The sequence below is a fragment of the Protomyctophum bolini genome, assembly GCF_963924005.1.
Source record: "Protomyctophum bolini genome assembly, chromosome: 21".
NCBI classification, from domain to species: domain Eukaryota; kingdom Metazoa; phylum Chordata; class Actinopteri; order Myctophiformes; family Myctophidae; genus Protomyctophum; species Protomyctophum bolini.
In genome coordinates, this window is record NC_137882.1 from 24,023,254 (window position 1) to 24,036,350 (window position 13,097).

The window sequence follows — 13,097 nt, forward strand, 5'->3', positions numbered from 1 at the left end:
GCAGTCTTCCGGGTGCTTCAAAACGCCACTGAGGAAACTTCCACTGAAATGAATAGCTTGGGGGCGGGGCTAGCGCTCCAGTTCGGTCTCTATCCTTTATAGCTCTATGGCACTGGCCCCCCGGGAACCGGTCTAGTATATATGTCAAGGATACAGTTCTCATCTCCTCCTCTGTTCCTGGGCGGTCCGGGCATGTTGAGTAGGACCAGGTGGGCTCCCTGGGACTTGTTGACGACCACTTCATTCAGCTTCACTGCCGTGTGCATCCGGCGAACGTTTGTCTGGTTCCTAGTGGGACAGGTGGTGTTCAGAGACAACCCCGCCCAAATATACCACATTTAGGTTAAAACACCAACAGCTAAACCTAAACCCAAGCCTAGCTTTAGCCTTGATGTCATGATAGTTTCATTGTGTGCAAAAAGGGAAATTTCAATTTGTACTGTATGTAAAATTGAATGTTCTCTTTATCTTTACATGACTCTGTCCCAGTCTACGAGAGACTTGTAAATGGGGATTATAAGGAATATTTACATGATACATCACTTACAATACATCTTCCCTAAGATACCAACATTACTGCAGTATTTTATTTTATTTCTAAAATACAAAATTCTGATGAGATAAAACGGCATTGGTAGATCATTGTATATATATACTGTAGACTAGAGCATCATCAAACATATGCATTTCAAACAAAGACTAACAACAAGGTAATGATATACAGGCAATATTTTGAGGCGAAATAGATCCACAGGTAACAACACCAAGGATGCTTTTTCATTATACAATGTACGTGATTGTCAGGCGGGGGTTAATTTGTTTTAGTACTGTGGTTTGTCACCTATAATTTGTCAATCTGCCCAAAGTCCAGTACAATATTATTGACCTCCTTCATCACCACAAAATGTTAGCCCTCAATCACCCCACAAAGTAAAAAAATATATACGTGGAACAAGGCAACAAAATAACACATGATGTAAACAGCCACAAGCACAAAATTACAACTGGCGAAGAGAATGAGGTACATTAACAAAACTTCTGCTTTCCATTCTTCTGAAAAAACTAAAAACAAGTCATATTTTTTCCGTTTATTGTATTGTTTGAAAGGTAGAATGACCTAGGGCCGATTGATTCATACTCCTATTTTACCGCTGTTTCGGCGCTGTAGTGCCGAAATGATTCCGGCTCGTCAGAAATTTTCAGTAGCACCGAAGAGGCGACTCTTCAAATGACGTCACATTGTAGGCTCTACAGCGCCGAACCGACTTTTATTCGGCTCTAAAATAGGAGTATGAATCGGCCCCTAGAAGTATGGAAAGCACAAGTTTGGTCCTTACGTGCTACATAAATATTGGTAACAACGAACATGGTAACAAGCAAATTAAACCAATGCAGGCTTCTATGGCATATGTATGAAGGCGGGTACAGGAGGCGTATGCATACGCACGCACAAACATGCATGCAAACAGAAGCGCATTCTCATTCTCCCACCACAAACGACGACATACATACATAATATTACATACATACAGGCCTAGGAGCAAAGTTAAATGTGACTTACAGACTCTCCCATTCTCTAGAAGGAGGAAGACAGGACAGAACAACAGAAATAAGCTTAGATGCTTCTAGGACAGCGTTTCCAGCTCTCTCCGCCATACCGCATGCCACCAACTGACCCCCAAACAGCTCGTCATAATAATAAGGCCAAAAGGTGACCGCGGAAAGAGCGGCCATTGTGAAGTGGAACTATTCCACTTTTATTAACAAGAGAGCTATAACTGTAATATTTTATATAATTGAAAAAGAATGTCAATAAATATGCCAGCTGAGAGAGATATAATTATCCATAGATGTGTCAAATTGCTCTGTATATTACAGTATTTATCAGTGTTTCGCAAATGGTACCGTGTACAATGTAGGCTACGTATTAATATGTTTTCACCCTTTCACCGCGTTCACCTGACTCTACTGTTGATTTTATGTAATAGAATTAGCGTAGTAACCTGAAGGCTATACATAAAACTCAAATTCAAAATGGAACACGATCGCCGAGATATAATTGAACATTCTACAAGGAGCTCATTGGCCTGCCAGCGCGATTCCGGTTAAAAAAAGTACACACAGAATAACTCTTCCCACTTCTGGGTCGCTTCCCTACTTCCTTCACAGGTGTTACCAATGATACTAACTCTGTTCTATTTAGTGTACAGTTGTTTTCAAACTTTTTAATATCAAGGACCCCCATAACTCTGAGAGAAATAGACCCGTAAGGGTCCATTTGGTTGCATTTTGTACACTCTCAGAGTTACAGACCCGTACGGGGCCCATTTAGAACCCACTCAAGGACACTTTATATTGAGACCCACTGGTTTAGCAGAGTGTTTCCAGTGAGCCAACATGCACAACAGCAGCACCCTGACTCTGTTTACCAGGATGGAACAGAGCCTTAATTAGTATCATCGGTAACACCTGTGAATAGTTTAGAGTTTAGAGCCCATTGCGGGAGAAACAGAACTTTAAAACACACACATGCTTTTGGAGTGATCAGCACATACCGACACACTGTATGGACTGAGAGATGGCATGAGACGCTGTTAGGGGTCATTTATACTGAGCGGAAACAGCCGATCTTCAAGCCCACAACGCTTGCAGATTTAGCCATTTTCGGTGAGCGACATGGCACACAACTACATATAAACCAGGCATTAGTCCAAACAGCGCACACTAGTGTGCGTGACTTCATCGTGGCACAGCCATGCACTGGCACACTGAAAAGGCCATATAATATTTATATAATATATAAAGTGTACACACATACCGTACATGTGAATGTAGTGCAGAGGTGGGGGTGTGTATGTACACACACATCAACACACTATCACTCACTACACATGCTGCGCTGTTCTCAGAAATTTGCACCATTCTAGAGCGCATGTTGTGATTTAAGATCATTCTCCAAGAAACCACTACATCTACACCTTGGATACATTTTGCAAGTTAGTTCCTTAAATTTTTTGTTGCATGCCACCATGTAAAATATCAAATAAAATAAAACAAAAATGGTGCAAATGTCTCCGACAAGGCACATGCAACCCTGCGCCAGAGTTGCATGGTACAATTAAGTTATTACATTCCTACATATTATATTATTTAGATGGACTATTCACTTCAATAAATTGCTGTATAGCGAGCGGATCATGAGTGTCAACTAACTCACGGTTTCATGTTGAAGAGGTCCCGTACGGCCACGCTGGCGTTGGCCTCACGGTGGCGCTGGCGCTCAATGAAGAGCTTCTCCTTGGTCCAGGTCATGTGGACCCGGTCGGGGGTGGCCTCCTCATTGGCCTTTTCGTTGAGCGTGGCGTGAGACGCCGTGTTCCTGTCATGGATGAGCTGGGCCTGGGGCGAGAGAGACGAGAATGAGAAGACCAGAGGAGAAAGGAGGGATCATAGAGAATGAGAATGAGAGAGAGAGAGAGAGAGAGAGAGAGAGAGAGAGGACAGGTAGAGAAGGTGAGAGACAGAGAAGAGAAGGGCAACGAGATGGAGGAGAGAGTGACATGGGGGAGAGAGGAAAATTCACCAAAGATATTGGCAATAGAAAGACAGGAGGCAACTAGTGGGAAGGAAGGAGGTCAAACAAGGGATGAAGAGATGGAAGAACAGGGGTGAGCTCAGGATACATGGAGGTGGGAGGTACAGTGATGGAGGGGAAAAAGAAAATAGCAGATCTACAAGCTCAGAGCTTCTCTGATGACCTGGTCACAGATCTACTATGTTTGATGAATGTTCGCCCCCAGAATATGGGGTTCAAGATTGGGTCGCGTAACAAGCATCAGAAATAAAGGTCAGGCTGCAGAAGGGAAAAAAAGGCTGTCAAAGAGATTGGAAGTCAGTGAGTGAAGGAGAGTTCTTTTCTACAACACGTGGGGGTGAGATCATGCTATTTGGAGTGACAAGAGTGATACAAACCCGGTTCAAGTAAACAACCAAAAGACAACAACCATGGTGCCACAAAGTGATAAACAAAACAAAATGTTCTCCAGTTGGGTAATCGGAAAGCCCTAACTCACTGTAGGGTCAAACACGAGGTTCAGTTGGTACGGTGGGAATGGTTTGGGAATGATCTAAAGTGGAAGGATGATGAAAGGCAGTACGTCAATCAATGATTGTTCAAAGAACGATGAGGGGATATCATGGATCATGAAATCATGACGGTTTATGAGATGGAGCCCAGGTACTGCAAATTAGTGTTTGACTGTACTCTGTTGCTGTTTATACATTCTGTCTAATAAACTATTCAATCGATCAATCAAGTGTATCTCGTTTTTGTTTGCAACTATAAATGTCAATCGGAAACATCCAACGTCAGACGAAAAACATCATCACTCCTCAAAATGGACAGATGTGTCCCTGAGCAAGACACTTTACCCTTAACAGCTCTCATCTGAGCAGCCATCAGCTGGCTGAAGCTGCAACAGAATTTCCCACGGGACTAATAAAGGGCTGTACTACTGTAAAACATATAAATCGTCAGTGACCGTGGAGATGGGGATGAGAGGCAAGGCTGCTGGTGAAGGTCTCTATGGGATTAAAGTGATGATGATGATGATGATGATGATGATTTGGGTGGGCCAGAACAGAAGGAACAAAGCAGAGTGGTCGGTATCGCCAAGTCTTAAATTGGGGTACAAGTTACCAGGGAGAATTGCAGGTGCAAATTAATTCTTCTCAACTGTCTCAACCTACTGAATACACCAGTAACGTGCTGTTACAGTGTTCCTATAACTCTCAGTATGTTACAGTTAACCGCTTTTCAGTCGACGATACCGTCCTCACTCGTCTGTGTCCCAGCTGTGTGCAATGAGCTGGTGCAGTGCTGGAGGGGTGGGGCATGCAATCCCAGGTTGTGACAGGCTGATGATGACTCTGCAGTAAGACGTGTCATGCTGCTTTCGGATCAGTTTAGTCTTTTTGATCGTATTGATGTCAGATGTAAAAGACAGAGCTTCTCGTGATCTCTAATCAACACTGATCTTGGCCCAACTACGCTCGTCTAGAACCGTCAGAACCCCAACTATGATACTGTTGGTTTTCACAGAGAGTATCTATCGGGACCAAGAAGTACCGTCCACATTTACAAAGTACAAAATTCAAACTTCTTTGTTGAAACTAGTACTAGTTCCTGATTTCATGTAAAGACTGTTTGAATTTATACCAAACATCTCAGAATAGAGGTACTGCTGAAGGATCACTTAAATCAAAGTTAATCATTCATACTGTATAACTCCTGAATCACCGCCCAGTAATACATGTTATGGTCCATGTTGTTTAGGACCGATGGTAATACATTTGGATTGTACTGTTTTAACATGCTGACATGCCAAATGTATGCAATTTCTTCCTCTCGGCATCATCTTAAGTGTAAATAAAGGCTACAAAACATTTCAGACATCATGATCTTGAAAAAAGTAAACTGAACCTTGATGAGCATCGTTACTAAATGGTTATGGTTACACTTATCGTTTCACTGCCATGCTTGAGGTCACAAAGATCAAATCCCTGTGTAACCTCCCTTGGATTGACTGTTGGCTCTGTGTACTCGCATCTATTTCATATCTGTGCGACTCCTCCCCTCTCCCAATACTCCTTCCTGTCTGTACATTGCCCAAATGCAACTTTTGTGGGTTGCTTATGCATACAATGGTTGTAAATTCTGTGCGAGGCTGATCACCTACTTGCATGTCTACTTTGCAGATCTCAACTGTGAGCATGATTGGATTTAAACAGTAAGTGTAACCACAGCCAGACTTAGAGACACTACTTGGTGAAGTGCATTCATTCTACCGTGATGTGCATTCATTCCATCTACGTGATGGGAGGAGGTGGAGGAGGTGATGTGCATTCATTCCATCTACGTGATGGGTGGAGGTGGAGGAGGGACTGAACAGAACACTCTCGCTACCTCATCCTCCTCGGGTTCCTGTGCCTCCTCCATCTGGGAGGGTTGTCGGCTGGGGCTCAAGCCCTCGGCACCGGCCTCGGCCTGAGCGCCAGCTTGGTTCTTCCTCCGGATCGAGCTACGTGAATTGTCAGTGATACTCTGAATCTGCACCGAGGGAGGGCACGGGGCACGGCCCAGCCAGAGCAGCGTTGGCAGATGAACAGGAAAAGTGGCCAGTTGTCACAAAGGGTGCCCAAACAATACCCATATATACTGAGAATCCCCATACAGTAGAATACCCCCGTTTAACTTAGACTTAACTTAGAAGTCCAAGTAATATACCCAGAGAATACCCCCGTTTAACTATTTACTGTAAGTACACACACACACACACACACACACACACACACACACAACACACAACACACAACACACACAGTATATATACCGGTATATATATATATATTCAAGAGATACATACTGTAAGTACTAAAAGTACTCATCATGCACAATATAATATCCCATTTCACACATGAAAACTTTATATAAACCACTTCAGCCATGGCTATTTTCAAAATAATTGTATTAAAGTACTATATTTGCCCCTGAGATGTAGTGGAGTAGAAGTAAAAGTATTGACAATTGGAAATACTCCAGTATAGTCCAAATAACATCAAAATTGTACTTTACACCACTGCAGTATATCCCCAGACAATACCAATATATACTCAGAGAATACCCAGGTGATAGTCATTCTGCTAATGAGGTGTTACCTCTCTCTCAGAGAATACCCAGATGATAGTCATTCTGGTAATGTGGAGGTGTTACCTCTCTCAGAGAATACCCAGATGATAGTCATTCTGGTAATGTGGAGGTGTTACCTCTCTCTCAGAGAATACCCAGATGATAGTCATTCTGGTAATGTGGAGGTGTTACATCTCTCTCAGAGAATACCCAGATGATAGTCATTCTGGTAATGTGGAGGTGTTACCTCTCTCTCAGAGAATACCCAGATGATAGTCATTCTGGTAACGAGGTGTTACCTCTCTCTCAGAGAATACCCAGATGATAGTCATTCTGCTAATGTGGAGGTGTTACCTCTCTCTCAGAGAATACCCAGATGATAGTCATTCTGGTGTGTGGAGGTGTTACCTCTCTCTCTCTCAGAGAATACCCAGATGATAGTCATTCTGGTGTTACCTCTCTCTCAGAGAATACCAGATGATAGTCATTCTGGTGTTACCTCTCTCTCAGAGAATACCCAGATGATAGTCATTCTGGTGTTACCTCTCTCTCAGAGAATACCCAGATGATAGTCATTCTGGTAATGAAGGAGGTGTTACCTCTCTCTCAGAGAATACCCAGATGATAGTCATTCTGGTAATGTGGAGGTGTTACCTCTCTCTGAATACCCAGACGATAGTCATTCTGGTAATGTGGAGGTGTTACCTCTCTCTCTCTCACTGCAGTATATCCCCAGACAATACCAATATACACTCAGAGAATACCCAGGTGATAGTCATTCTGGTAATGTGGAGGTGTTACCCCTCTCTCTCTCACTGCAGTATATCCCCAGACAATACCAATATACACTCAGAGAATACCCAGGTGATAGTCATTCTGGTAATGTGGAGGTGTTACCTCTCTCTCACGCTCCGTCCGAGACAGCATCATCTGTTTGAGCATCTGAGACCGTTGCTCCATCACCAGTGTCTTCTCGTAGGTGAAGGCTGAGATGTCACTGTCGTGCTATGACAGAGGCAAGAGAAATGTCTCAATTAATAAATATACAGGAACACTAGTGCTAAAAGAGGTGCTTAAAAAAACCGCAGCAAAAAAGTCTTTTTTTAAGCTTTTTATTTGACTCATCTCCTTTATCCTTTAATATTAACAGTTTTGAGGGCCGCTAATTGTTTAATCCGGTGTAAAACGCTATACCCGACATTTGTTTAATGAGTTTAATTCGCTGTTTTAAAATAATTAAAAAGAAACAGCGGATTTATCCGGGACCTGATGACGAGGCCGTCACGTTATGATGACGAAACCGGCTGCTAGGCCTTCTGGGAAATTGAGCCCAATGCAAGTGAACGGGGGGTTGTTTGGACTACAACTTGCTCTGCACTGTGGTTTCAATGTCTCAATTTTTTTTTGCTGTTATTTATTTTTTTTACATCCAAATCACCCGAGAGTTCCTACTAAATGTTTAGAAAATGTCTTTGATATTTTCCAATATCTGATCCAGTGTTTCTGACTGATCTCAGCCTCATTGCGGTACAGCACAGTCAGATCTGGGGCTGGCCAATAGCTACACTTCACATGGTGGGGTCATACCATCTCCACCACCTCCACCTCTGCGTCCAGTCGGAGGTGGTAAAGGAACATCTGGAGGTCCTTCTTCATTTGGATGGAGTTGTCGTCCATCTGGGCCACCGTGAAGATGCGCATCTTGCACTTCCTCCACACCTGGACAAGGAAAGGAAGACAGGAGGTTGGTTTGTTGGTTTGAAAGGAGAAAAGAGTGAATGAATGAATGGTCAGGTTAGCAGGTAAGAGACAGGAAGGAAGAGGGAGGGAGAATCAGAAGCAACATTGTCACATCACACGTTTACAGGTATAAAGTCATTGGTAGTTTTCATTTGTAGTTTTCATAAGAGAGAAGATAGAGCAGGACCGGTAGGAATAAAAAAGAAAAAGGACACATGGCAAATAATCAAAGATATAGTACAGTACATATAGTGTGTATAGTAGCAGGTATGATGTTTAGAACATTAGCATTATATTCAGGTCTGTGCATGTCCTCCAGAAGCAAAAAACGTTCGCTCTGAAAGAATATATATTCAAAGATCTGAGTCACATTTTCACGATTAAAAAAAAATAGCTAAAGTATAACATAATGCTTAACCCACACAAAATGGGTTAAAGTAGTTGCAAGACACACATACATCCACTGGCACTGCCACGCCTACCAACCTTGTGCTGTCGGAGCAGGAAGGGCAGCAGCATCAGCATGCCTCCGTCATGGACCACCCACCACACGTCGATGGTGCCCTCCCCCAGGCGCTCCTGGCTGGTGGGGAAACTGTCCACGTTCTTGGCCACCATCAGGGCCTGGTGGGCCGCCGTGGATTCACGCACCGTCTCTGCAAAGGAGAAACAGGAACGTGTGAGCTAACGGCTTCATGTAGGTCATCCCAAAACGCAGTTTATAGTTAGGGGACGCAATAAAACGACCTCTGCATCCACAGGATGCACACTACTGTACTGTTTTTTATTCTAGTTTATTTAGCTAGATTTAGTTATAATAATCATTTCTTCTTCTGTTTTCTACATGAATATAACCACATTATAACCATATACCGGTAAAATAAAATGGGAGTTAAATGCTGCAATTTGTAAAAATGGCAAAATATGACCCCTAAGGTCGTTGAAGTGGGACTCATCTAAATGACCATCCCTGCATCCTGGGACTCATTACATTGAAAACCTATTTACATCACTGGTCATTGTATAGTAGTTAAATGTTCCAATTCGTTATTTTTGTCTCATCTCCATCCCATCCAATCTAAAGCTTATCTCACACCCCATCCTATTTAACCACATGACCCCCTAGCCTTCCTATTCTGGGCATGACATAATAGGCAAAACATTCCACAGAAAAATTCCACGAAAATAGGCGATCTACAGGCTCACAGTGGATCACAGCAGTGTGACCATCTCATGTCATCCCGGTATTATTCATGTGGTTTTCACGTACCGATGAAGTTCTTCCAGGACGCCGGGTCGTTGGACTGCTTCCAGGTGCCGGGCCAGGCCATCAGAACGGTGTTGTGCTTCATGCCTCCCAGCCCGGCGGTCTGGATGAGGTGGGAGAAGCCGTCGCGCAGGTTGGACGACACCACGACTTGGGAGAAACCCTTGGTACGCTCCGCCGTCATGGTCGTCTTGATGTTCTGGAGGGATGGCGGAGAAGCAGATACTTCGTTATTTTGTTTAATTGAGAGTGTATTCATAGGGTTAGCAAGAATGCTAATTTACTTTCTCAGTCCCTGATATACAACACTGATTGATTGATTGATTGAATACTTTATTAACAGTTCGCAAATAGTACAAATAATACAGTGGTGCTGTTAAAAGGATAACACAAAAGGGTGTGTTTCCATGATTGTGGTTCTGTGTATTCAATTCAAAAAATACTGCAATCACAAAAAAAATTGACATTCAGCATTCATAAATATCCCTCTAAGTACACCAAATAACGATTCATAAAAATAGAAATAATAAAGATTCACAGTAATGGATTGAGGCAATGTCTGTGAGTTGCTTCTGTAATCCCGAATACCAGCTCTGTTGCTTATGGGATTGTTCGTGGGATTCGAGTAAATCCACTGAATGAAATTGCTTTTGAGGACATGGCCAAAATCACCCGGCTTAATGCCCTGCATATATTCGACTATGCCAGCAGGTGGCAGCACAACGCTTAATTTGCAGTGTGTTATACCATTTAGGTCATGACATACAGGAAATGTATAGTAGTATGCTCACAGGTACAATACATCATTTAACTAGTTTTGTTCATTAGGGCACATTATGTTGTATAACAAAACAAACCTGGATGGACGGCCAGAATAGGACTGGTGACATCAGCTTGTATGTGTGTCTGCATGCATGCATGCGTGTATTTGTCAGTAAGTGTGCATCGTCGCTGTACCTGCTCAGCCTTCTTGGCCTCGGCTTCCTTGGTGAGATAAGTTCCTTCCAGGACGTGCCCGACAATAGTCAGGCCTTTCCCTGCCTTCAACTGCGTGCACAGGGAGAGCAGGCGAGGGTGTTTCACAACCTGATCCGAGTCCACGTTAACTAGCACCAACAGCTGAGGCCTGGACACATGAGTGGAGAGGAGAGGTTTGTATATGACTCTTCTCTCGACATGGCGCAGGCAAGGACAACTGGACACTTCAATTTCAATGCCTTGGCCAGGACTTAATGAGATAAGCGTTAACCCGTATCTTTACTTTGTTGACCAGGGTCCAGACCAACAGGGCTCTGTTCTTGGACTCTATTGTTTCCCCCTCTACACCAAATCCATTTCTGGAAAATTGTTGTCAAATTGTTGTGAGTTTGTAGATCAGCTATTTTTTGCCAAATATGTTGCGTATGAAGACATCCCCAGAACAAGGATGGTAGGGCTTATGCTGTGGTTAAGATCTATTCTTAGTACCTCCAGTTCTTGGTGTGTGGCGGCGAGTCCTCGAGGCGAATCAGAGCATAGCGTGCAGCGTTGAGAGACAGACCGTTGATCCCATCTCCCCACTCCTTCTCTGCCCTGATGACAGAATAACACAACGTCAGTGGTGGAAAGTAACCAAGTGCATTATAGTGCAGTATAATTTTGAGGCATTTGTACTTTGTACTCCAATTTCCAATACTTTCACTTCTACTCCACTACATCTCAGAGCCAAAGGTTTTACTTTTACTCCACTACAATTACTACAGTTACTTTGGAAATTTACATTTTGATTAGAAAACATACATTAACACCCCAATTGCCAAGGACGAAGTTTTTATCCAAAAGACGAAGATTATTGATATCAAAGCTGATCGCATCGCTTCCACAGCCTGGGAGCGACTGTTGCGCAATACTTGATGTTGCGTAACAGTGGGACGTCATCGAAAATTCCCCCCCCCCCCCAATTTATCCGAAACACGCGTTAATAACTCTTGATCTAAATCATCCCGTCCAATTCTAAGAAAAGATCATGTGTTCCATTTGCCATGGAAAAAGGTCCGTTTTAGTAGGAGCTTTGTCCCCTCAGCCATCGTGGCATTAAACAAACTGCCCCGCCGATAGGATGGTTCTGTACACAGTGGGGACCTCATGTTTTTTTTGTATTGTCTTGGTGTTAATGTGCTCTGTGTTGTTTTTGTTGTTGGTGTTGAACAGATTGTGAAGACAAATATCCTTCGGGACAATAAAGATTATTATTATTAGACGGCCCTACTTTTAGTTCTTTAAATACATTTTGGACTTCTACTTGTAATGGAGTACAAGTTGTACTGCAAGTCTACATTGCAGTATTGATCCTTTTACTTAACCCATTGACGCCTGGTGTAACGTATACGTTGTTCTACCCTTGATGCCGGCCGTGCTCTCTGTGTCTCATCAGCTATTGCTATACATGTAGCAACATAACTATTTAAAAAGAAAAACATCAGAATTTGAAGGTTTTCAGAAACCTTAGGTCAGGCCCTAGAAGGCGTTCCCAGATTTGGCCTCAGGCATCAATGGGTTAAATAAAACATGAGCCTGTTTTCATGCACTGCACAATATACAGTGCATGAGAACAGAAAGGACAAAATAACTATTACTTTATTACTAAAGTTCCAGGGTGAATTTTTCCTAACTTTGATAAAAGTTCTTGTCCTCACCCTCTGTATTCGATGTACTTATAGATGCAGCCTGCGATGACCATGGCCACAATGGCATAGTACCACGAGCAGATGAACATGAGAGCCAGACACAAGCTCATTCCCAGGAAAGACAGAGCCCTGTAAGAACACACCACACACACACACACACACACACACACACACACACACCTTTATCATCACAAACAAAAGCTTTCCGATTTCAACACCACGCTACTAAGGTGTTTCCCAACAGCCAGGGACGGAGACTGAGGAGTTTACTGTACAGGTGGTGGAAACAGTTAAAGCCACAGATAATGGAATGCATTGTCCTTTACCTTCATTGCGTATCTAATCCCGACAAAAACTGTGTGTGTGTGTGTGTGTGTCTCTTGCTACAGGTTTGCATGATCTCTGCCTACCGTTTCTCAGTAGGCAGTAGACCAAAACGACCGGGTTAAGGTTGGCGAACATGCGCTAAGGTTGAGAACGCCCTGTTTCGTGCTTGCGGTTATGAGGAGGCTTGTCGTCTGACATGTAATGTAACACATGATGCCATAGTGTGGCCACTGACCACTGGCGCCCTATCGGCGCCGCAATCCTGCACCGTGCTTCTATGCCAGGTAATGCTCAGAGGGGCAGTGTTGTTACGTGTTGTTAACAGCAAACACCTTGTGTAGTCCTTGGTTTGCAGGGACAGGAATAGGAAACCAAATGTATCAAATCGATTTGCTTTTGTCGACCAGCC

General features: G+C 43.3%; 1 protein-coding gene across 5 annotated transcripts in view; it reads right to left on the reverse strand.

The window, feature by feature from the left end:
* Positions 1 to 13,097, reverse strand: part of slc12a7b (solute carrier family 12 member 7b) — a 96,090-nt gene that overhangs the window by 3,062 nt on the left and 79,931 nt on the right. For 3 of the 5 annotated variants that reach the window (XM_080793910.1, XM_080793912.1, XM_080793914.1), the window contains 11 exons: positions 12,371 to 12,490; positions 11,163 to 11,267; positions 10,653 to 10,821; positions 9,699 to 9,894; positions 8,915 to 9,084; positions 8,276 to 8,407; positions 7,586 to 7,693; positions 5,966 to 6,109; positions 3,218 to 3,399; positions 1,562 to 1,576; positions 155 to 288 (listed from right to left, as the gene is read on the reverse strand). In XM_080793910.1, coding sequence (XP_080650036.1) covers positions 155 to 288; positions 1,562 to 1,576; positions 3,218 to 3,399; positions 5,966 to 6,109; positions 7,586 to 7,693; positions 8,276 to 8,407; positions 8,915 to 9,084; positions 9,699 to 9,894; positions 10,653 to 10,821; positions 11,163 to 11,267; positions 12,371 to 12,490 — 1,475 coding nt within the window. The remainder of the gene's footprint in view (positions 1 to 154; positions 289 to 1,561; positions 1,577 to 3,217; positions 3,400 to 5,965; positions 6,110 to 7,585; positions 7,694 to 8,275; positions 8,408 to 8,914; positions 9,085 to 9,698; positions 9,895 to 10,652; positions 10,822 to 11,162; positions 11,268 to 12,370; positions 12,491 to 13,097) is intronic. The other 2 variants (XM_080793913.1, XM_080793911.1) reach the window with 2 other exon arrangements.